The sequence below is a fragment of the Crocodylus siamensis genome, chromosome 1, assembly GCF_052110815.1.
Source record: "Crocodylus siamensis isolate JL-2025a chromosome 1, ASM5211081v1, whole genome shotgun sequence".
Taxonomy (NCBI): Eukaryota; Metazoa; Chordata; order Crocodylia; family Crocodylidae; genus Crocodylus; species Crocodylus siamensis.
Genome location: NC_143395.1, coordinates 51331981 through 51357454, shown reverse-complemented (window position 1 = coordinate 51357454; position 25474 = coordinate 51331981). Strand labels below are relative to the sequence as shown.

At 42.8% G+C, this 25474-nt stretch overlaps 1 protein-coding gene across 1 annotated transcript in view; it reads left to right on the top strand.

The window, feature by feature from the left end:
- Positions 1-25474, top strand: part of EYS (EGF-like photoreceptor maintenance factor) — a 1897540-nt gene that overhangs the window by 133931 nt on the left and 1738135 nt on the right. The window contains exon 7 of the mRNA XM_090034512.1: positions 4755-4914. Coding sequence (XP_089890638.1) covers positions 4755-4914 — 160 coding nt within the window. The remainder of the gene's footprint in view (positions 1-4754; positions 4915-25474) is intronic.

Below are 25474 nucleotides of genomic sequence, written 5' to 3'. Positions count from 1 at the left end.
GAAAAGATCTACCAGGAGGTGCTGAGGCCTCCTGAGTAGGTCCTGTGGAAGGTCAACTATGGTGCACTGGTGCCACAGGGTCGCTGCCACCCAGTTGTTTGTGATGAGGATACATCCACAGTAAGAGAGGCTGGGTAGGTGCCAGCACCACCACTGTAGGTGGGCCTCTACCCCTTCTTCAAAGCCATCCCAGTTGCATGCCATGAAGGTCGGTGGCCCTAGGAACATGCCCAGGACCTTAAGGCCATTGCGGCACCAGGTGAGGACCCCTGGCAAATCCGGGGGGCGGTTGCACTGATCCATGCACCAAGCAGCATGGTATCATTCTTGGATCACTTGATATGGGCCGAGGAGGCAGTCTTGCTGGCAGTCTGTCAGGGCCCACATGTCTTCCTGGGTGTTAAGGAAGATGGTCACATCATCTGCATACGCTGACAGCTGGAACGGGGGGCCAATGAATGGGCCCAGTGCTGATGGCAAGGCCACACAACTCAGGTGGCATCTCAGCACATGCAGCAGTGGCTCAATGGCCAGGGCATACAGCATGCCTGACATTGGCCACCCCGATGGATGCCCTGCATTCGGGGAATGGTGCAGGGCACACTGTTCACCTTGAGCAGGCTGGAGGTATCTTGATAGAAGACCCAGAGGGCCCTGGTGAAGAGGGATCTGAAATCAAAGACCTCCAGGGTCTGGAAGAGGTAGGTGTGGCCCCTACCTGGCTGATGAGGCTGATGTCTAGGCCAAAAGGTTCACTGGCTGTGCACAGGTTGTACAAAAGGAGCAGGTTGTCTTGGATGGCCCTGCCTGACACACAGTATTAAAATGTTTCAAAAAGGAATGTTTCTTTTTATTCAACTTCGATTTTCCTTTTATTAATTCTTGCCATTGATTAGAGTGAACAAACGTAGCAAAAAATATCCCTCCCATTTGGCCAAACCGTACATACTGAGTTCTTTACATATCTCCTCATAAATCAATCCTTCCAGTCGCCAATGGTGAATATACCCATAGAAATAGTTGAGAAAGTAAGCAGCAGTAGGAATATGCACATCATTCATGTTATATCTATGACATGAATAAAGATAAAGAACACATGAAGAAAGGAAAGCAGGAAGGAAAATGAAGAAATACAAGGTGCATGTTAAACCAAAAAAGGAAACAGTAGCAATAAATTGTTACCTTGTTTGATCTCTGGTTTTGTGGGGTTTTTTTTTAATTTTCAGTTTATATATTATGATACATTTTGACAATATTACATCCCTATACATATACTTACATTTTCTCTTCATGGGTCAACTTACTGCTAAAAATTTGAAAAGGAAAAAAAAAAAGAAATCATATCTCCCTGTTCTCCAGTGAAACTGCATTCCTTCTACATTGTAAACTAATTAAAGAAAAAAAACCTTAGTGCTAATGAAAAATACTGGCTTGAGAAAGCATTTGAACAGAATCCACTTAGATACCAGCCCAGTTCTTCTTCCTTCTTTTAGACATTTAAGTGGAATTTATGGACTTTTGGTATCCCAGTCACTAAGCAATCTATTCCTATCAGAAACCACAAAACCACTAAAATAATCCAACTCCTTATGAGTGTGATTTTGTCCTCAAAAGATCCCAAAGGGAGCTATGTTTGTGCTACTGCACATACTGTAAAATAGGGTTGGGCAAAATATGGCCCATGGGTTGGATCTGGACCACCAAGAGATTCTGCCCAGCCCAAGGCAGATACCTTGACCCTGTGCAGCCCAGACACAGGGGGCAGCCAAGGATATGATATGTGCAGCTGGTCCTGCCACCCTTGGCCTTATGGCAGGATGGTGGCAGTATGGCAGCCAGACTTGACTTCCTGGAAGTCCCTGTGCTGCTGGCTCACTCAGCCTGGCTGCTGCCACCAATGTTTCCACTGCCACCAGACCTGGCCCTGGGAACCAGACCCCATTCACCCCATACCCATCATGGAGGGTACTAGACAGAGTGGGCGGTGTCTTCATGTAGACTGGCCTTGGCCCACTAGGGTCAAGGTCTGCTCAGCTAGTAAATGAGATGGAGTCACCGGTGGATGGGGAACAGTGTCCATGAGCAGGATGGGTGGGATGGGACCAAGGCAGGATTGTGGGGTGGTGACAGTGCAGGGCTGGGGCCCAGAGCAGAGCCATGATCCTCTCCACACATGTCCCATTGGTGAGTGCTGGTTCCATGGACAGGATGTGCAGTGAGTGGATTGCAGCTCTGCCATGAGTCCCAGTCCCATGTTGTCACTTCCTCATGATACTGGTGCCAGCCCCACCCCAATCCTGCCCACCCATCCCACCCCCAGATAGCACTCCCCACCCCCCTGCAGCCCCATCGCACCTGCCCAATTGAGTGTGCCCTGCTCTGGAGGTCCTGGGCTGGTCTTCATGGAGACCTCACCCACCCTCCCACTCCACCCAGCATCCCTGAGACTGGATAGAATCAATTGCCCCTCCCCCCCGCCACCATACTGGTATAGGTCAGTACCGCCTCCCATCTTCCACCTAAACCACAACAGTTCACCAAAAGTCCTTAAATGTCTCTCCATCCCAAAAAAATTGCCTACTCCTCCTCTAAAAGAAGTCAAAATGGCCGCTTACTGTTCTTGCTCTTCTTTCACCCAGTTTTGCCTGGGAAGTGCATATACTATCTGTAAAATGCCTTGTTCCTTAGAAGAAGAAAAATGTGTTGACTTTCTGTTTGAAGCTTAGAATGTGTTATGCTGGGAGATGGGTAGCTAGGTCTGAGGCTACTCAGGGAAATGAGATGATGACCAGGGTCAGAATAGCTGAGGAGAACCTGAGGTTGAACTGGATCAGGAAGCTAGTAGATCAATCCAAGAGTGGATTCTGGTAGCAAACTGAATCAAGAAGTCAGGACATCAAATAGAGTGCAGTCCAGGAGCAAGCTGGGTCAAGGATCCAAGGAGGTAAAGCACAAGAGCAGAGATGAGGAGCAAGCCAGGCTTGGATCAAGTTGAGTTCTGTTGCTCATACACTTCCTGTCCTGGTTCAGGGGTTTATATAACATGGATATTAACAACCAGAAACACCATTGTAAAGACCACTAATGAGGACAGAGGAAAGCAAAAGACATAAAATAATAAGATAAGGACAGGATTATTTCAGTAGATCTTTTTTAATGGGACACACACTTGCCAGAGTGTTTCAGTTATTTGACTTATTTGTTGATACAAGAAAAAGTTGAGACTTGGCAATCTTAGATTTTGGGGTACTGGGGAAATATATCTTCTAGTGATTATAAGCCCCTTTGTCCCTGTGTCAGCAACTCCTCATGGTTATGTGTCTCTTTCTCCATTGTTGTTACCCAGTTTTCAGACAGATCCTCTGTTCTCTTTCCAGGATTCTTACTCATGTAGCACATCTTTGAGTGGATGAAGGGAAGGGATCATGTAGTTTAGTTTAGTCTAGTTTAGGGATTTTGATCTCTTAATTTGTAGCTTCTTGTTTCACACCCGGGCTAGGGACCAAAGTTACACATAAACCGGTTTAAGTAATCAAAAGCTGGTTTAAACCTGTAACCAAACAGAAGCTCAAGGCACATAAACTAGTTTCAAAATGGCTGGAACTGGTTTAAGATAAACCTGGTTGAATAAATCAGACTTAACTGATTTTGGTCAAACTGGTTTATAAAGCATCTGTTCTAGATCTCTCCTTGGTTCAAGTTAAAACACAGTCCCCCAGCATGCTTTCCAGCCCTGGGCTTGGCTGTGCTGTCTGCTCCAGCAAAGAAAGGTGTGGGGGAGAGGCAGGGACCCCCCACAAGCAAACCCCATCTGGAGTTTGGGGCCAGGGTGGGGTTTAATGCCCCCTTCCCTCTGGTACAGAGCTGCCCTGCCCTGTCCTGCTAAACTTACTGATGGCTGCAACTGTGGACTATAAATCCCAGAGGCACCTAGAAGCAAGAAGAGGAAATGATGTTCAACCCTGGAGTATTCTGCTGTTACGGTTGTGGACTGAAAATCCCAAAGAACTTGAGGGCAGCAGGAAGAAGAAGTGAACACACACACCATGCTGGCTCTGTCAGAGAGCAGTGCTCTAACACTCCCCAGCTTCTGGCCTGCATCACTGCAGGCATGTGGCTGCAAATAGTAAATGGCTGTTCACTTGTTAGTCAGTTTAATATCTGAAGCTCAGACTAACCTGCAAAAACTGAATCAATTCAGCCTCAAGCTTTTTGACTATTTGTACTTATCCCTGGTGACTTCCTGCCACAGATGTGCTGATCTTGCCCTTCCCCTCTGTATACACACCTTTGACTCCAGCATGACCACCATCTTCTGACAACCATCTCCTTGATCATGACTTTAGTCTGGCAGTTTCCCACAATCCTGGTCCCTTACAGATGCCTGTTCTGGGTACCCTGGGCAGAGGCTCTACTAAAATTATAGCCCACTTCTTGGTCCATTACAGAACTGGCTTCCTGATCTGTCTGTTTCTGATCTCCTAATTCATGGCTTTAGTCAGGATCTTGTCTACTGATCCTCTCTGTTATGACCCCCTAGGGTCAAGCCTAAGCTATCTATGCCCTGGTTGTTCCTGATACCAATATGGTAAATATCTTAAGTTGGCTGTTTTATTACCTTTAACTTCAGGCAAGCAGAACATACCATAACTGAATGCAAATGACACATATTCTACTATGTTGTTACTTTGTAGTATAATATTAGATGAAATCTTCATAATTATTTTACATTGCATATTGTTTCTTATTTCTAGTGTCTCTGTGCTCCTGGTTGGACAGGGAAATTCTGCCAGTTTGTTGAAGATGCATGTTTAATTTATCCAAATAATTGCTACAATGGAGCTACCTGCATTGATGTGAGCCACCTAACAGAAGAACCACAGTTTCAGTGCTTGTGCCTTCACAGTTTCACAGGTAGGAAGGTATTTTAGGTGCATATAAATATTTACATTACAAATGGTACTCACATTTGAGAATATGGGCTTCTAGGAAAAAAAAAAGAAAGATCACATAGCTGTGCTTTTTTCACTTTTCTACTGAGAGGTCCTATGTTCTGTGTTCGGGGTGACAAAGATCTTGGGGAACAGAATTTTAAAAACTGCAAATGCAGCCATAGCCCTTATATTGGGCAGTTTCAAATGCCAAATGTATTAGATGAGCTTAGGCAAGTCAGAAAGTGCTAGATGCCACATTAAAAAATGGATGTAAGTGCCTTCATTTTCTTTTGAAACACTCCCAGGTAGATAAATGTATATTTTTAAAATATACAAGAATATTGCATAAGGCAGCCTCTGTGAGTGCCTAAGGGCATGTGTACGCTACCTTGGTGCCACACTTGCAGGTGTTGCCATGAAGTATTCACTTGTTCCAACTTCAACTGCACCAGATCTCCAAAATGAGGCTGCATAGTCTCTTTCTAGTGACACTTACTGAACACACAACCCATTTGTCTTTCTATCTAGGGCTGGGGTTGTCAACCAGGGGTACACATACCCTTGGGGATACTTTGAAAGGTCCCAGGTGTTGTACGCAGGTCCCAGGTGTTGTATGCAGGGGAAGATGGGGACGCAGCACTGCTACCCCATGCCACTACTTCACAGAAACAGGGCGAGAGCAGGGCCTCACAGACATCACTCACTACCTCTCCCCCCATGTCCAGGGTACACTTATTGAAAAGGGGGCTGCCGGGGGTACACTTATTAAAAAAGGTTGAAAACCCCTGATCTAAAGTGTGGTTAATGGCATGTACTCAATGCCACTCTAAGGCTTTTACACTCATTCCCAGGATATGACACAGAAAGGGAGTGACTAGGTAGAGTGTCCTTCCTGCCAGTGCTTCTAGGAAAGGTATGGAAGGGGTGTAGAAATACCAGTCTTTGCAGGAACCTGAGGTTTTACCTCTGTGTCTTGGTTCCATTTTCTGAAAAGGTGGCAATTGTATTTCCCTACATCAAAGGAGGAGACTTGTGAGGCTAAACATTTTGGGTTTTACATTTTATTGATTCTTTATGCTGAGTTTTTGCACACACCAGACCCCAACCTGCATTCTTCCATTCTCCCTCACAAACTCCCTGTGAGCCACTTCCACCCTACTTTACTTTCGGGCCCTTTCAGCCCTCCCCACATTCTTCCTTATGTCTCCAGGAGAGAGATTGTCTATGTCTTCTCCTGATCTTTCAGAGACTCACATGCCCTCACCATATCAGTGCATCTACATACACTCACTTGACCTCCATGTTTCTTCTTTATTTACATTTGTGTGGGGGCTCATGCTGAATATGTTTAAAGTATATTGAGAATAGTGACAGACCATAGTATTATGCTGAAGAGTATTTGCCACGGCATGGGGTCCTGTAGGAGGGCCGTGATCTCCCTAAGGCCCCTGCCCCATGCCAAGTTGGCCCAATGGGCACCCTCGATTCTCACTTGCCACGTCTTTGATGATAAAATATATAATAGGGAGGCTGCCTTCACATCCTCTTGGACATAGTTTGCTGTAATATCTGACCCCGCGGACCCCTGGACCCTTTTGTGGGTCCCGTTCTCTAATGGGTGTTTCAGGGCACCCTAGCTTTATAGGCTGTGTGGCTCCAACCACCCCTTTACCACACCCCAGGCCTCACAGATAGAACTGACGTTGTTCAGTCTGGGCTTTGTTATAGTTTGGCCTCCTTGTCCTCCCTGGGCCCTCCACAGCCCTGCCTGGCACTGCACCCTCACTGGCAATCAGGCTCCCCGCAGCCCTGTCTGGCACTGTGCCCTCACTGGCACTTGGGCTCTCTGCAGCCCTGTCTGGCATTGCACCCTCACTGGTGCTCAGGCTCTCCGTGGCCCTGTCTTGCTCTGTGCCTTCCTGGTGCTTGGGCTCTCCGTGGCCCTGTCTGACACTGCACATTCACTGGTGCCAGGGTCAGTGCACCCCCAAATGCCACGCCCTCTCTTGCTCTGGGGTCCCTACATTGCCGTGGGTCCCCTATGAGGCCTCCTTCTTCCCCTAATAGCCTCACCCAAACTACTGGTGTTATACAATAGACAAAACACAAGCCCCTGGGCTATAACATAAATTCAAGCTGCCCGGCTACAATGTCATTCAAACCCTACCAGGGAATACTCCATCCCACCACAGTATCAGGAGCTGCTTTTGGAATCAGGCCTCTCCCCTTTGTTTGCTCAGGCAGAGCTCCTTCTGCCTTGGTTGCCAGCAGGGAACTGCCAGCCTGGCCTCAGCCCTGGGGTTTAAATGCAAACCAGGCCCTGCCCCTTCCAGTCAGCTGACCACTGGCAGGTGTGTGTCACTAGCTAACACTGGTTGACTTGGCACCCAACAGCTGGGGCTCCTCACTCTTTAAGTTTTCACTCTTTAAAAGGAGTAAGGCACCTAAGTGCTCTGTTACAGTATTTATCTACAGAGGATTATATTTCTGGTTGGGGATGATGCTTCAATATATGCTTGGGGTCTCCAATTTTCCCTGTCTAGAGTTTCAATTTCAGCCAGATTAATTGTGCTTTGTAGACCAGTCTCTTAAATGTTGAAATCTAGCATTGTAGACAGACAGAAAAAAAGGTCATTATGCTGAGTAATAGATCTTGCTTTGGTGGGCCAATTAAACAGTTATGAAGTGTCCAGTTACCACAGTGAAAAGGGATATAATGTCTAAGATGGATAGAAGGAATGCATTAACATTGTATACTCACAGAGTTTATTTTGTTTAAAAAAAGGTTTAAAATAACATGCCATCCTTACTGAAATATGATATAATTTTCTTCTAACTCAGAAGCAACCACTCTACTTAAAGAGATTGTTCCTGATGTAGGAATGGTTATGGGTCATTGAAGGTTTCAGTGAATCAGAGCATTCTCTCGTTGACCTTATATGACCTTTGTTTGCTCTACACCAATTATTTTGGGGACTGTGCTGGTTTGCTGTATACCCACATTAGACACAACATTTTGTATATCACTCTCACTGTCCCAGCTAAACTCTGAGCAGACTCTGTGCTTCCACATCCCCCTGAGTTAAACTTACGGAAGAAAGAGACCACCTAGAGATGAATCAAGTCTCTTGAGTTCCATAAAGTATTTTAAAAAAACTTCAAAGAACCTTTCTTGTAAAATCATTAGTTGATTATGAGGACAGTTTTGTGCATTCAAAATGAATTGGACCATAAACCTGGTTTGATGATAAATGACAATGAATTGAGTTGGGATTCTATGTCCAGGAGGGTGCCACAGGATCGATGTTGAGTCCAATGTTATTTAACATCTTTCTTAATGAGCTAGAAGCCAGATTAAACAATACATTAATCACGTTCAGCAATTATAGCAAATCCGGAGATGCTGCAACCACCTCTAAGGACAGAGGTATAATACAAAGTGTTCTAAAGAACTTAGAAAGATGAACAAGATTTTTTTTTAAATGAGATTCCTCTTGGGTGGGGGTGGAGGAGCAAAATTATATATAAATAAAAAATGTAATTAAAAATCACTTGTCTAAGTAAAAAAAGCAATAGAGAACAGGTATTCTCCATGACATAAATTCTAGTATTGATATAGCTAGAGCTGAGAATGGAAAGGAAACTCTGGAAGATGTGCAATTTATATCAGTTGTTGCATATGATCTTGCAGAGCTCAATGAGGAGCCCCCCATGTTTTAGCCCAGTGGTGAGGATACTTACTCAGGGAGCACAGGACAGAAGTTTTTGGTCCTCCTCACTGAAGGAGGACTTGAACCTGTAATTTAGTGATTTCTTATACACTGCTTTAACAACCAAAACATAGTTTAGGAATTTTCCATGATTGCGTTCTAGCCCTCCTATTGTAGCTGAGCCACTGCACCTTTTCCTACAATAATTATTGGATAAAATGGCTGGTCAAGAGCAGGGAAATGTCTGCCCCATTTGGGGATAAAGTGTCCAAGCTAGAAGCCAGAATCCTCACCCTTCCAGAACAGAAGTTGTCTCATTAAGCCACACTCCTTCCACCCTGCTTTCTTTCTCCTGGCCCCTTTGAGGCTGAGCAGCCAAGAGAGGGAGCTGTCTTGGCTGCTGAGCCTCAAAAAGGCACACAGGATGGCTGTCTAATACTTATCATGCAGTGCAGAGGTTGGAGCATTGAGCTGAGCCTGGGTCTTCTGTTTCCTGGATAAGTGCCCCAACCACCCGTCTATTGGGCTAAAACATGGCATAACCCTTCCCTACACAGGAAGTATATATATTTTCAACTACAGTTTCATGATTTATACTTGTCAAATTTTCCTGTACACCATCCCACAGCCTACTGTGTAGGTTCAGTAGCTGTGTAGATGTTTACATGCCCACAGTGTACATGGAGTAAGATCACAAACTGCATAAATGCTCACACTGGCAGTTACGTGACTCAGTAATTCTTTCTGGGTGCAAAAAGTGAAACAGGATTCTGCTCTAAATGATACAGAATGCCATCCAATGTGTATTTATTCACTGGGGATGTGAGTTTTCTTTGAAATGTATTCACAAAAGTTAAATATATAGTGAGTATATAGTACTTGATATAGGATTCTGAAATTTTATAAAAAATATGGACATACTCATAAATATCCAAATACACTGGGAACCCTTTGCTCCATTTTATAAATACAGGCAGAACTTCCAATAATGGTGTCATGTTTCACTTTGAAATACCAGGTAGAGCATTTTTACTATCTTTTGGTTTTTCACATTATTGCTGAATGTCAAAGGAAAGAGTATTTTCAACATAAAGCATTCAGAATGCTTAATTTTTCTTGTGGAAATCAAGATCCAAGAAAAAATAGACTATCTGGAGTTCTAATGATACAGTGCTGCATTGTAAATTAATGCAGTGTTTAGTCTTCGAGTGCTTATCTGCTTCATTTCTAAAGTCTGTGTTGTGCCAGACAGGTTTAATGTTTTCCATTATCTTTACACTGTTTATGCCTTTTGCTATAAGTTCCATGACATGTCTTGGATTGAGTGGCACTGGTGAGGTTCCATATTTCCAGGCTCCACCAGGCAGATAACTTGAATAGTAAGTACATCCAAAGAGAAATACATCTCTAAAGAAACTCAGTATGTTATATTAGAGGGAAAGAGAAGTTATTTTCTAGTTAAGAGGAAACAAATACTTGGGGAACACATTGTCTCATGATGTCAAGTTCTACAAAGCAGTTCTGGTGCAGAATAATCTGCTTTGTTTTATGTGTGGAGAGAAGGGAGTCTAACTAGATTCTTTCTGGTGAAACGTGTCTGCTGACCCCTTTGCTACCTATATTTCATCCTCTTTTTACTGAGATTGATAAACTGCTTTGGAAGGTGCGTACACTGGAAAACTTATTTTAAAGATCACTGGAAAATTTCTGAATGCGGACATGATAGTGTTGATAGCACCACTGGGACACATACTTTAGTAGCAGTTTATATGATATTACTATGGAATGAGAAATTTCCATTATGCCAAGCAAGTTCCTTGACCAGTTTATAGCTATGGTGTGGTACAAATGAGTAGACCTGCATGGAAACTGTGTTTCCTCTCTGTGAAAAATATTGAGACTTCTGGAGCCTTCCCACTGTAAAGCAGGGGTGAAATGGAGACATTTCAGAATGTTTTGTGAAAAAGAGCACAGAAGAGTGATAATCTCAGACAAAGGAAGCTAGGTGAAGGTCCCTGTTGTGTAAAAACATTGGCCCTTTAAGGTGCTAGTACAAATATAAAGTGATTAGTGAGAACTGGCTGGGAACACCTGGTCAGCAGCAATGGCTATAGGCAACCAGACAACAAAGTTGTCTCCCATTAACCCTACTCTTGGTCCCATGTGTCATTCCTGGGTTTAGCAAAGGAACTGAAGACTGCTTTCAGCAACCGGGTAGACTTTGTGAATAAATTAACTAAAAGAGAGAGATGACTATAAAACATGTTTCTTATAGGGTTATTAGTAGTCTAGTGAGTCTGCTGCCTCCTCATAGGCTGGCTTTGCCCTGAAGGGGCTCTTCAGCTGGTCCTTTTAAATGACAGTGCCAGTGGATGTCCAGGGCAAATCCAGCAGGAAAGTGTGTGTGTGGGGGGGTGATTCTGAGTGGTTGGGGGGTTGGAGGGGAGGGACCAGGAGTCTTACCCAAAATAGTCCTTGGCTGCTGCCATGACATGTTTTGTCCACTTCAGCTTTTGCTCTTAAAGCAGCCTCAATACAGTGTTGGGCACCAGCTGCTGATACACGAGAAATGCTGTAGGGCTGCTCTTGCTGTCATGGCAAAGACTCTGTGATGGTAGCAGATGATTTGGGTATTGCTTTTAAAGTCAGCACCTGGGGATGATGGCCCTCTCCCCCACTCCTAGTTTTTTATGGCAAATGTAGTCCTTGCTCACACAAACATACAAAACCTGGTAGCATTTCTCTGGAGAGTGGGAGAGACCCTTTTCTATAGCCTCTTCCTAGCATCATAATTATCTGACTTTCAGTACATTGTTGTCACTTCTTCCTAGCTTTAGCTCCCTGCTTCCTTTCTCTGGGGTTTTAAATGCCTATAGGTACTCTTTGGGTATGTCTACATGTGCCATGAATGCACCTGAACTGTCTTCTTGGAAAAATCAGGCACACTGGGGCTCATGTCTCCACATGTCCCAGGTTTTGCAGCAAACTGAGCCTGACAGGAAAAAACCTAGTTCAGGGCTGTTCCTGCCCTGATCTGCCTCACTACAGCAGCCAGGACAGATCTCCCCACCCTCCAGGGCTCAGCACTGGCCCTGATCTCCACATGGCTGGAAAGGAAATACCCCCAGAGCTGGGACAGTGTTCCCCTCCCCCTGGGACTCAGGGCTTAGCCAGGAAGCAGTTGTGGCCCCCTGCCACCTAGGCTGACCAGGAACAATTTTGTTCTGGTCAGTGTCACATGTGCACTGTCTATGAAATGCCTGTTTTCAGCCTTTTTCCCCCTCTGCCCAGACATCCCTCTTAGATTGTTGGAAAATGACCTTTTTTCAACTAAAAGTGTTGGCAGTAACAAGTTTGCATTTTCAACCCCCTCTCTTCCCTCAAAAAATCCTTATTACAACAACAACAACAACAACAACAACAACAACAATAAACTGAACATGTTCTAACAGTAAATTACTTTATAATTTTAGTGATGACATCAGCCACCCACGCCACCTTTATCCAGATGCAGAGCCAATGGCCAAGTTTAAAAAAAAAATACCTAAAGGAAAACACCTATAGGAACAGTATTCAAAAGACCTGTATAATCGTGTGTAGTTACTCCTTACATTTCAAGGGGTTACTTTACCCTGGACATTAAAAATAAACAAAAATATTTTTCTGGATCCAGATAAAGGTGGCATGGGTGGATGATGTCATCACTAAACACCACCCAGCTGAAATAAAAGCCATTGGCAAGGGAGCAATGGGGGAGGCACAGCTGGAAACAAGCGGCAAGGGTGCTCCCCACACTGGTCACAGGTTGCACCAGCTGGCACCCAAAGGCAACAGTGCTTGCTCCTGTGATCTCAGTGGGGGCTCATGTTCTCCCCAAAACTCAACTGCCATGACTTTGGTCTTTCTTCCATTGGTGGGGCTCCCTTCTGTGGTCCCCTGTCACATGCCCTAGCAGGAATTCTTGGGACTCCATTTCCCCTACACCCGAGCCATGTGCCAGCCTTTATGTCAGTTGCTTGATGATCTGTTGGTTCATCCTCTGGTGCTGGTTCCTGCACCCTCTTCATCTTCTGGGCCCTCAATGCCCTTACTCAGCTATGGGACTCTTCGGGATGCTGGGCCATCCCTGATGTTCCCTTGTGTCTTCTTGAATTGTGCTACAGTCTGTAGCACCTGTGACCACTCTCAACCCTCCAGCGCTGCCCCAGGGGCCCTGACCTTCATCCAGATGCCCCTCCAGGCTATTAACACAGGAGCAAATTAACAAAGGAAAGAAAAAGAAGGAGGGGTAGGGCCTTGCCTCATCCCTACTCACGAGCCTGGGATCTGTGGATCTGGGGGTTCCTTGACACTGTACTTATTCTTTCAAAAGCTTGTGGACCCCTCCAAGGGATCCGTCCACAAGCTTTTGGGTGTCAGCTGGTGCATCCTGTGCCTCGTGTAGGGAGCATCCTTGCTACTTGTTTCCAGTTGTGCCTCCCCCATTGCTCCTTTGCCAATGGCTTTTATTTCAGCTGGGTGGTGTTTAGTCATGGCATCATCCACCCATGCCACACAGTTATACAGGTCTTTATCTGGATGCAGAGTCAGCTGGTGAACTGCACGGGAATCTTGTCCCCGTCTGGCTCCTTCACATCTTCTTGTCCTAGAATAGGTAACTTTGCCCTGTCTTCAGGGCTTTCCTTGCAGAGTCGGCTTGTCTCCACAAAGCCCTACTGTGGGGAGGGTCTCTTGTGTTCTCATCTTCATTCCCCTGGGACATATGTATAATACAACTATATAGTACACATAGTAAATATATAAACTATATATATAGTTATATTCAACCATATATATTTGAACTGTTGTTGAAAAAAGATATACATCTGAAAAAGCTATATATATACCATTTTTCAAGAATTCAAATATATATTGTTGAATATATGTACTATATTTATTATATAGTTATATTTATTATATAGTTATATATGCTATAACTATATAATAATATATTATATAGTTTAAATATATATGTACTATATGTATTATATAGTTATAGTATAGTATATATACAGTATATATTATATAGTTACATAACTTTATATGGTTTATAATATAGATGTACTATATATTATATAGTTATACTATAACTACACATAAAGTGTATATATCTATAAATCTAAGTGTATATATCTATATCTATATATGTATAGATATAGATACATCTATATCTATGCATAGATATAGATACAGATATAGGCATAGAAATATCTATCCATAGGCAAATTCAACAACTAGAATGTAAAGCATAACATCATATATATGACACTAAGCTTTACATTCTAGCTGTTTTCCTGGGATGCTGCTAATTTTACGAACAGTAGGATTATTTGAATTAAAGGATTTTTCTACCAAATAAATTAAGTGTCTAAAATACCCAATCAATTCCTGCCAATATGATTGCTCTACACACAAGAAAAGATAGCAATTAATTAAAGGAAATTTTTTCAAGGACATTTGGTCTATTGTGCAACACTTGAGAAAGAGCTGACATAGCCTATTTATTTTCAGTATCGTTATCCATGTTACCTATGTGTATTGTGATTTTTAAATTATCATCTAGCCACTATCATGATGGAAAATTAAATATAAAGCAAAACAAGGCACCAACTGTGTGATGAAATCAAAAGCAGAAAAAAAAACAATTTGGAGTTTGTGTTAACTAAAACTAAAAACATCTGTATCTAATTTTATCCTTTTTAAGCTTTCTTTTTAAGTACATAATTAATAGTATGAATACATATAACACAGAAATCCTTTTTTTAAAGTTAATTAGCCAATTGCAGTTTATGTATAAGCTGATACCAATGCATTTCAATTAACAAAATACTGTTAAATAATGGCACTGGTGAATTGTTGAAACTAATTCATTATAAAATTAAAATTCAGTCTATTACTGCTAACTAGTGAATGTAGCTCTATGAAAGGCTACATAAAGGCCACACGAAGCAGAGAATATAATTCCTTAAAGTGTATTTTCATAATGTTATTTGTGTGTTAATCTTAGAATATCTATTATTAGTTACTTCTGAGAGAAAGTTAAAAGATTGACCACTGAAAGTAGAAGGACTTGATATGCATTTTTCATGGAAAGATAAGCTAAATAATACTGTAATCTTGTTTGTGTGAATATACTAGCCTTTTTGCAACCATTTTCCTTAAAAAATAAAAAAGCTAAAGCTTCTTCATTTGTAATTTTGAGATTGCAGTGTCTTGTTGTTGTTTCCACTAACTTTCATCTAAGTGGCCATTGTTACTATGGCCAACTAATCTAAGTGTGCAGTCATTACTGTGTAGTTATTTAGTATCTGTATAGACAAGTACTGACTGCTCAGTAATCTGTACTACTGCACAGTAGCACCAACGAATGACTTTTTTGTGATGCTGACTGAGCAGTAGCCTGAAACTACTGCACTGTAGTGTTGCATCACAGTTTCTGCCATGTGATGCAATCTTGGACTACTGCGCAGTCAATGTCTCACGAAGATGCAACCAGTGTTACTTAATTTTTGGTCCAAAAGCTACAGCTGTACTATTTATAATTCATAAACTCAATTAAGACCAATTAGATATTAAATTTTAATAACCTTTGTTGCTGAAGATGCTGTGTAATTCAGGTCAGAGTAAACATGGCAAAATTTCCATGGCACTTTATTTGGCCTGAACAGAAAATAATTGAGATGGCAAAAATGGCATACATGAAGAACACCCAAATACAAGAATAACAAAAGGCAACTTTTTAATAAACATTTTTAATATACAGTCATAATATATTTATTGCATTGTAAATAGAGACTTCTTTTTTTTACTACAGGCCTTATTTCATAAGGACATTTGGCCTAAGTGAGCAGAGCACCTCTGTTGCAGGCTAGTATACCTCAAAACTTGACCTCACTAAGATAGGTAAGATAGGTGGTTTCTCCAGAAAATTGAATCAGGCTGCTTAACAGTGCTGCATCTCCTACACTGTCAAGTGCAGTTCCTGGCCTAACTTCAGTTGAAAATGGAATAACAAGTACATAATGTTAAATGATTGAAAAACAGAAAGGATTTATGAATGGAATAGGTAACAAAGGAAGAGGGGAGTATTAATGAAACCAAGATGAGTACAAATACTAGCAACAAACAAGCAATATACAAAAGTAGAAACAGATGACCTAGAAGCAACAATCCAATAACAATAATGCAACTGGCAAAACCAATGATGGTCAACAGGTAAACAGGGTAATCTGAGGACAAAACTAATAGGTGGACCAAAGGTCAAAAACCAATATTGATGGCAGGAGAGTCTTTCAGAAGACTGGGCTTCTGAGCCACAGTCTCACAGAGATACCAGTTTGGCCAAATACCAATCTCACACACTGACTAACAAACTCACCCAGTGAATGAACCAACAAACATGTGCAACCACTCCTCACAAAATCTTCACACACACACACACACACACACACACACACACACACACACACACACACACACACCTCTTCCCTCACATGCTATTGCAGGGCACTACAATGAGCCTGCTCCTTTAAGGGCAGAGGCAGCCTAGCTAGAGAGCCCTGCCATTAAGGCAGAACTCCACAGCTGCAGGTTGCCCAGGAAACTAATCAGGAAATTAGCTGGCACCTGCACACAGTCAGCTGACCAGAAGGAGGCAGGGCCCTGGGCACATATAAGACCCAGGGTGTGGAATGGCACAGGGTTTAGTTCTCTGGCTCCCACCAGGGAAAGCAGCTCATGCATAAAAAAGCTACCTGGGTATGTTTCATTATCTGATCAATTGCCTTCAAGATGAATAGGGCTTCAGGAGTTCATAAGATACCTGGGGTTAGGAGGCACACAATACTAAGGAAGATGTTTACCTTCTTAAAGGGGCAGAGTGTGGCCTCCATTGTTACTGGTATGTTGTAACCCAGAGGCTTGCATTTCTGTTGTCATTTGTATCGGTGCAATGGGATAAGGCTAATAAGGGAGGAGGAGGTCTTACCGGGGTACACGACTGTATAGAGCCCCAGAGCCAGAGGGGCACAATGACAGGGGCCAGGAGCCCAGTTAGCATAAGACCTCATCAGAGGGACAATATTTGTGTACCACCTATGAGGCATGGGGCATGGTAAAGTGGCAGGGAGGGGTTTGGAGTTACACATCTATCTCATAAGCCTTAGGATGTCTGACTTGGAGGCACTGACTTGGAGCAGGACCCAGCAAGAGATCCAAGAATACGCAGGGTCCAGTGGGATTTAAAAGGAGTGTGGCCACACAGAAACTCATGGGCAGCCTCCCTAGTTATTATCTTAACTACCAAGACATGGCAGAGGAGACAAGAAGGTGCCTGTAGGGTGAAGCTGGCATGCTCATGGAGCCGTAGAGTCATCATGGCCATCCCTGGGGATCCTGTGCAATGACACATGCTCCAGCACCAAGGTTCAATATTTTATATTCCACTATCACCACATCCTCAACAGCCAACCCCCTGAGATAAAGGTCCTGTCACTCAGGCTGCTTACAGTTTGAAAAACCAAACAAAAATACACACTTTATTGGAATAAGCAGTGCATTAATTTGACTCGGCCTGACAGCATCTGTATAGTATGTACACATCAGTGGGGCCTCTGGGTGCTTTTATCTGATAGCTATTAGATAAAAACACCAAAAAGCCCCACTAAAGCACCCAGTCTATACAGATGTTGGGCAAGCTGGGTCCAACTAATGTGATGCCTCTTCTGGGCATGCACTGGGCTCAGTGCAGGAGTGCAATGAGTTTAAAGTAAAACACCATTGGGGATGGGGTTTTAACATCTGTAAACAGCCTTGATGTCAATCACCTCCAGCCCAATTGTATCCCTCATATCATTTCCTCACAAGATGCATACATCATCAGTCACAACAATCTCTCACCTTTACCTCAAAACACACATTTCGCGTTCCTGCCACAAACTTTCATGTGCATGTGCATGTGCATGTGCATGACCAGGCTGGTAAACTGGGCCGGTAGTTCAAAAGGTCAGCTTCTTCTGAAGCTTCAGCTAGCAACACTTATTGCATAGGCTTAAGGATGTCAGTTTGAACTATTCACCTACTAGAACAAAATTTTCTTACACTATACCTCACAGGTATGGAATCTACTTGCACATAAATTAAGTAATAAGGGTATGATGAGATAGAAGGCATCTTGTAACTTTTTCAAAAGAACCTAGGAGTCAAGGCCCAGGTTTAAAATATGTATGAGTGTCTATGTATATATAGACACACACGCATATCTATATAGAGAGAGATATATCTATATCTAGATATCTAGATATCTATATTGATATATATATATATCAATAAACACATATATATAGATATATATTCAAGACAGATTTGGCTTTGGGGTTTTTTTTGTTGCTTGTTTTGTTTTTTCCACGTATTGGTGCATCCACCTGAAAGCTTGTTGTGACAATGCATGATGTCACTTAGACACACACACACACATACACACACCCCTATTTTTTAAATCTGGGACATCTATTAGGGCTGTGCGAAACAGCGCCGTTCCATTTTGATTTCCAATTCATCATTTTGAAGGGACAGTGTAGCATTTCACTGTTTTGAAGCACTGTTACATTTTGTTTTGCTAAAAGTGTTTACCCATCTTGCTGGTGTTTCAATGTGTTTAATGTTTCGTATATAGGGTATTATGAGGAATCATGAAAATGCCTGTAACTTTATCATTTCTTGTCTCATTCAAGTGACAACAACAGAGAGAATATACCATGCAGAGACCACAAACCCTGTCAAATTTCAAGGACATAGGTGCAGGGGTTTCTGAGAAACTGCACCAGAAATTGTTCAGACCAAACTCCTGTCACTTGTAAGTGTGAAGGCACAGGGAGGTGATAGCCCCTGCTGGGGACACAAAGCTTGCCAAGTTTCAAGAAGATAGGTGGAGGGGTTTCTAGGAAACTGCACCTTAAAGTGCTGACAAACAAAACTTGTTTCATGTATATGTAAGGCACAGTGGAGTGAAAACAGCAGGCATGGTAGCTGCTGCTGAAGCCATGAAGCCTGCCTGGTTACAAGGAGATAGGTGCAGGGGTTTCTGGGAAACAATTCATAGGCTTGTCTGTGAAAAACAGTTTGTAAATTCAAACAAGCACTGAACCTTGTTAACCTTATCACCAGAAGCCAACTTCCTACAGTCCAAAACACACCAAATGGATCCAGAACATGCTGTGACAAGATATACAAAACCTGCCAATAATATATCCAGTATGGCGATATCGTCACAATACATATCTCTGATGGAAGTGCCCTGATGAGAAATATTTGACTTGCCCAGTAAGCCAAGGGATCACAGTCCAGCAGCTCCATGTCCTCAGTGAGATAAGCAGCCATGAAGGCCTCAGCACTACCTTCCTGATGGTGGGGTCTGGTGCCTCTGGACCTTACCATGGAAGCCATGCCTTTGGCCTACATTGGCAGTACCTGTGGTGGAAGAGGAGACTGGCTGGTGGATGGTGTACTGGCACGGGACAATAGATCCTCTTCTTCCATGTCCTCCCCCCACCTCTGTCCTTTTTCCTTCCTGACTCTCCTCAACAGCACCTCCATACACTGACCCAGGGTTTTACTGCTGCATATATTGATACTCCCCTCCACCCTCAGGTTATGTGTGGTTGCCAGAATGTGGATCGTATTGAACCACAAGGTATCAAGCTATTTGCTGATGCCCTCATTCAGCCACTTCACAAGTGCTTGCATGTCTGGTGACAGCGGCTGGCCCCAACCAGGAACACTGATTTCCTGGAACTACTCCATTTGGTTCTACAGGGATTGCCTGGCTAAGGAGGGCATCACCAGCACTCAGGCTCTCAGTGGCCTCAAGGAAGGGCTTAAGGACCACCAAGATCTGGGAGATGGCATCCCACTCAGCTCTGTTAAGGGGGCTGCTCATCCCAATCTTCCTGAGCAAGGCCATCTCATGGATGTCCTTTTGTTGCTACAGCAGCCTCTGGAGCATCAGATATGTGGAGTTCCACCGAGTCTCCACATCCTGCATGATTCTGTGCTGAGGGATGTTTAGCTCTGCTTGTTTGTCCTGAAGCATCTTGCCTCACTTGATGCTTTGGTGGAAGTAGCCTACCACCTTCCTACATTTCGAAATGAGCTTGCTGGTGGTGCTGGCACCATCACTGGCAGCCCTGTCCTCCTCCAAGGCATCCCTGACAATGAGGTGCAACTTGTGTGCCACACAGCAGATGGCTACAAAGTTGACATCACAGGCCACCTTGACCATATTGGCCCCATGAGCCCAGTGCATATTGATGATGACTCCAAGATCTCTTTATGCCACTGTGCTTTCAAGAAGAGAGTTCCCCAGCCTATAGGTATGCTGCTGGTTCTTACTGCCCAAAAGAAGTACTCTGCACTTGTCAGTATTGAATCCCATCCTAGTCTCATTTGCCCACCCCTGTAACCTGTCCAGATCCAGCTTTATCATGTCCCTCCCTTTGAGTGTGCCCACCGCACCCCTGATCTTGGTGTTGTCAGTGACTTTGAACAGGGTGCTTTTCACCCCCTCGTCCAAGTCACTAATAAAGAGATTAAACAGTGTGGTCCCAAGGACTGAGCCCTGGGGGACCCCACTGCCCACATCCCTCCAGGTCGAATATGACCCATCCACCACCACTCTCTGGGTGCAGTTCCTCAGCCAATTTGCAACCCATCTGACTGTGTAGGCATCAGTGTCATAGTCACCTAGTTTTTTAATGAGAATAGGGTGGGAGACAAAGGCCTTTCTGAAGTCCAGAAAGATTACATCCACCACGACACCTGCATCCAATGATTTTGTGACCTGATTGTAGAAGGCGATCAGGTTGGTCTGACAGGATCTGCCCCTAATGAAGCCATTCTGGTTGCCCCTGAACATAGTCCCCCCTGCCTGTCCTTCCCAGATGTACTCCTGGATAATCTCAAAGAGCTTCCCTAGGATCAAAGTAAGAGTAACGGGTCCTCCCTCCTCCCTTTTTTGAAAATGGGGACCACTTTGGCCTTCCTCCAGTTGTCTGGCACCTGGCCAGAGCACCACAAGTACTCATAAAGCCATGCCAGCGGCCCCTTGATAACCGCTGCCAATTCCCTCAGCACCTTGGGGTGGAGAGCATCTGGACCTGCTGATTGGAACATGACCAGCCCCTCCAGAAGTTCCCTAACTCAGTCCTCCCCAACCCTAGGCCAGTCAAAGTCTCTCCCGAGTCCATCCTGAAACTCAGTGGGAGAGTCCTGGTCCCTGCACAAAAAAATGGAGGCAAAGAAATTGTTAAAAAGGTCTGCCTTTTCCTCTGGTGCAACCACCAGATTGCCTCTCAGGGGGCCCATGTTACCCAGTGCTTTCTTCATACTCCCTATGTATTTAAAAAAGGACCTTTTGTTGCTCTTGATCCTTGATGCTAGCCCTAGTTCCATATCTGCCTTAGCTTTTGGATATCCTATCCAATATAATTATAAAATTGAAAAGAATAAATCAACAAATATAATAAAAAAATAAAAGTGTCTAGAGGAAAGATTCTACATCATAACACAACATGACATAATACAACATGAGAGAGATGAAAAAAGAAAAAAAATACTGATTTGAAGAACTGCTGAATCTTCAAGACCAGCTCACCAGAATAAGTTGTATAAGGCTAAACTGTACTTTTCAGAACCCACAACTGGATGAAGAGCCAAGTTCCTAAAGCAGGCCACACATATATTTTAAAATGTCCATTTGAAAGTGACTTAGGTGAGAGGCTTTGTTGTTTAAAAAAACATGGCCTAGTTGCTAGCTGCTAACAGCAGCATTTTACAGGACACCTTTTTAGGAGACTGAATAATTTATTTGACTATAAACTGTAGGAAGGTGAAATTGGCACTTGAGAGTACTTTATAATTCATGTAGCAATAGACAAAAGGGCCCTGATCCAAGTTCAATGTAATCAATGAAAGTCTGATTTCATTCAATCAGTGTCCTGGGTGAAGCAAAGATACTTTAGAGTTATAGATTAGGAATAGACACACTGATGTTTATTTTCAGGGAAATATGATTTTGCTGAAATTTAGATGTTTGTATATTATGTTACTAGGATATCGTATCTCTTCTATTAGCCAATGAGAATTTAGCAAGCAGTGGGTTCCGATTCCAGAACAGTTATCTATGACATTTGGAAATTCTTGTGTATCAGGGGAGATAACAAGAGTTTATCCCTCTAATTTAGAACCTAATCAGTATTAATCCCATCACTAGCAAATCGTTAGTGTTACATTTCCCTTGGGATTACCAGCTAGAATCCGTCCCATAGTCAAAAAATTAGATTATTTTCTGGAACAATTTAAAAGGCATAAAAAGTTGAAATATAGCGAGGGGAATAGTCAGCATAGTTGCGTTGTGCAAAACATTTTGCAAAAATTTCTAAGAAATAATTAAGAGGAGACATCAGCCGTAAAAATAATAAAAAACAGCTCAATTGCTAAAGAATAGCAGTCACAATAATAGCAGTTTACAATAATTGTTTTGCTACTTTTTAGTTGCTGGATTGTATTAACTTTATATGGTAAAAATCACTGAGGAGTCCAAAAGAAAATTACAAAGAGAATCCAACTGGTAGAAGCAACTGAAAGAGCAGTACAGATGGAAACCTTAGAAATGAACTTCCTGTGCCCTGAGTTTAGTGACTAGGGATTACTTTATGAAGAAAGAAAGAACATTTAGAAATAACTATTGGATGGATGCTAGCATAATTGCTGGAAGGGAGACTTTTATATCAGTCATATTTTCATTAAGCATACTAGCTGGGGAATTATGAAAATAATGGTGTATATTTCCCCCTACAAAACATTGACTGAATGAAGCAGTTTCCAGAAAAGGTGAAATTTAATATTTTTTAATAAACTGAAGATAAAGTGCTCTCCAGGAAAATTTTACTTAGATGGTTGCTAGCGTAGTGAGTGATATTCTTTAGGACCACAGCTAGCAGTCATTTACCGCTTCATTAATATTTTGTGGGTTATGGGATTGGATTGCTTCTACAACACATTTCCAGCTTGTTTTGTTAACAGTTGTATTAAACCCTTAATATGACATGAATAGCAATCGTTGAAACTGAAACAAAGTTCTGCATTACATGCACACATGGGCAAATCTTATCTGAATTAATAATGCTTTACGTACAGGTGTCTAGGTTGCTGGGTGTTAATGATGTTAGTTAACCAGCTGTGTGTCTTGTTCTGTGGTAATGAGGTTCAGCAATCTTTCACCTGTGAGTTCGGTTTCAAAGCAAGTTTCATACAGTCTGCTTCTTTCATTCTCCAGGGAACTGATCTCGTTTGAAAGAGACAACATATAACTAAGCTGCTAGTTTCTTGGCTTAGATGGGCAAAAAGTAATGGCTTTTTATGTATTTATTTTAATCTAATGTAATGTGACATGTGATTACTATAGAATAAAAGCACAAAAACCAAAGTCTTGAGGTGAGAAAGCAATACCATAACTTGAGAAACTAGCTTTCATTCCACAAATTATAATGAATGATGTTCCTGAAGTCTAGGTATTCTATTATTAAAGCTAAAAAAGATGTTTGTTGGTTTGACAAACTGCTTGATTTACCATCTATTGTTGCTTGCTGCCTTGTATGTTTGGGAGTGTAAAATATCCAGTGAACTCAGTGTATAAGTATACTATGCTATATAATTTATAGTGAAACACATGACATTTATATGGGGCTTGAATAAAAAAAGGTGTTAACAGTGGCACAATTGCAGCGGGCATGCTATAAAGGTCATGTAATAAACACAATTAATGGGCTATATACAAAACCAGAAATGTATTCTATGACAGGATGGGTTTGATCCAGCAGTTTTGAATCCCAGTGCACATTACAGTGGGTGCAGCAGTCAGCCCTGCACTGTAGCAGCCTCATGCCTTAGCCAGCCTCAGTCACTGGCTACACATACATTTCGGTGCACTAAATAACTCCACCATAAGATAGTACCATATTTCACAGTGAATAAGTCAGATTTTGAAGCCCAATTTGGGGGTCCTAAAAATCTAACTCAACTTATACACCATGCTTCCTCAAAAAATCAGGCATGGGTCTCAGCTCAGCTGGGCTCAGTGCTTGGCTGACCCAGCCCAATCCCTCGTGAGTAGGACTGCCTGAGCCACACTAGCACCACTAGCAAGGCATGGGGCTGCAGCAGCCGAGCTCTGAGTTCAGTGCCACTCACAGGGGATGAAGAAGTGCCACCTCAGCACTGAGCCCAGTCCCGTCCCTGTCCCTGTCCCCTGCAAGCAGCGCTGGGCTTCCTGGGAATGTGGCCGTGCTACCCAAGCACTGAGCCCAGCCCCATTCCCTGCAAACGGCACCAGACTTGGTGTTCAGCAGCACCACTCAGAACAGACAGGGCTAGGCTCAGCACTCAGGTGGTGTGGCTTCATCTCATGCAAGCCTGTCCCCACTCACAGGGGATAGGGATGGGGCCGGCGGCTGGTGTGGCCCTATCCCCTGAGAGTGGCAATGGCATGGCCCAGCAGTGCCACTCGCAGGGGATAGGGGCATGCCAGCCGAGCACTGAACCTAGCCCTAGCCCTGTCCTCCTCCCTTTCCTCTGCAAGCAGTGCCAGGCTTAGCACCAACTTATACACCCTGCCTATGAAAATCCTTACCTTTCAAACCAGAAAACCAGGGGTTTACCGATACACCATGTAGACTTATATACCATTAAATATGGTACCTGTTGTGGACAGTACTATCCTACAGTGGAGTTAATTAGCTTACTGAGGCCTAAAAGCACCACATGTGTAGATGATGATGCTTTACTGTGGAGCCTGTTAGTCAACAATGCAGTAAAGTGCATGTGTAGATGCCCCCACTGAAACCTAAGAAATACAATTATGTCTCCCTGTTTTTGTATACAAAGCTTTTTAAGTAAGTTCCACATTCTTCCTAGTTAAAACTGAGTTCCCTTTTGGGAAGTTCCATCAGAACACAGAATTAGAAAGGAACTCTTGGATCATCAAGTTTGGTTTTCTGCTGCCACAGCCAACTATGTCATATAATCCCTTTCATAAACTTAGCAAGTTCCATTTTAAAACTAGATAGAGATTTTGCCTTTTATCTGCCTATCAGGAGCCACTTCTAGAACCTCACTTCTCTGAACACGAGGAACTTTCTTTTTAATATCCAGCTGAAATTTGTGGCTAATTTGTTCCAAGTTGTGCTTTTGACAGCACTGTTCTTTAGCTTAAATGGTTGTTTTCCCTCTGTGGAATTTACCAGCATGATTTATTTCTATGCAACAATTGTATCTTCTTGGTCTTCATGTTAATACTTAAATAAATCAAAGTTATTTTTATTCCCCACCCATAAAATAGGCTCTCCTTTCTTGTCCTCTTTTTAGTACTCTTTTCTATATTTCTTTTAGTTTGAATTAATCTTTCCTGAACATAGCACCCAGAAATGTATATAGTATCCAGATGAAGTGTCACCAGCACCATATAGAACAGCATTAATTCTTCCCCATCTTTACTGCAAGTACTGTACCTGATTATGTTTGACTTTTTCATAGCCACATAAGGTATCACCTTGGTGGCTCATAGTTACTGTGTGATCAGTTTACATGACAAACTTATATAACCAGGTCTTTCCCTTCCAGGTAATTCCCTTACAACAGAAATTATTCTTGTTATTCCATACTATATGAACTTGCATGTTATACCATTAAATTTCATCTCATTTCTATAACTCCAGTACTGTATTATTGCCAGTGTTG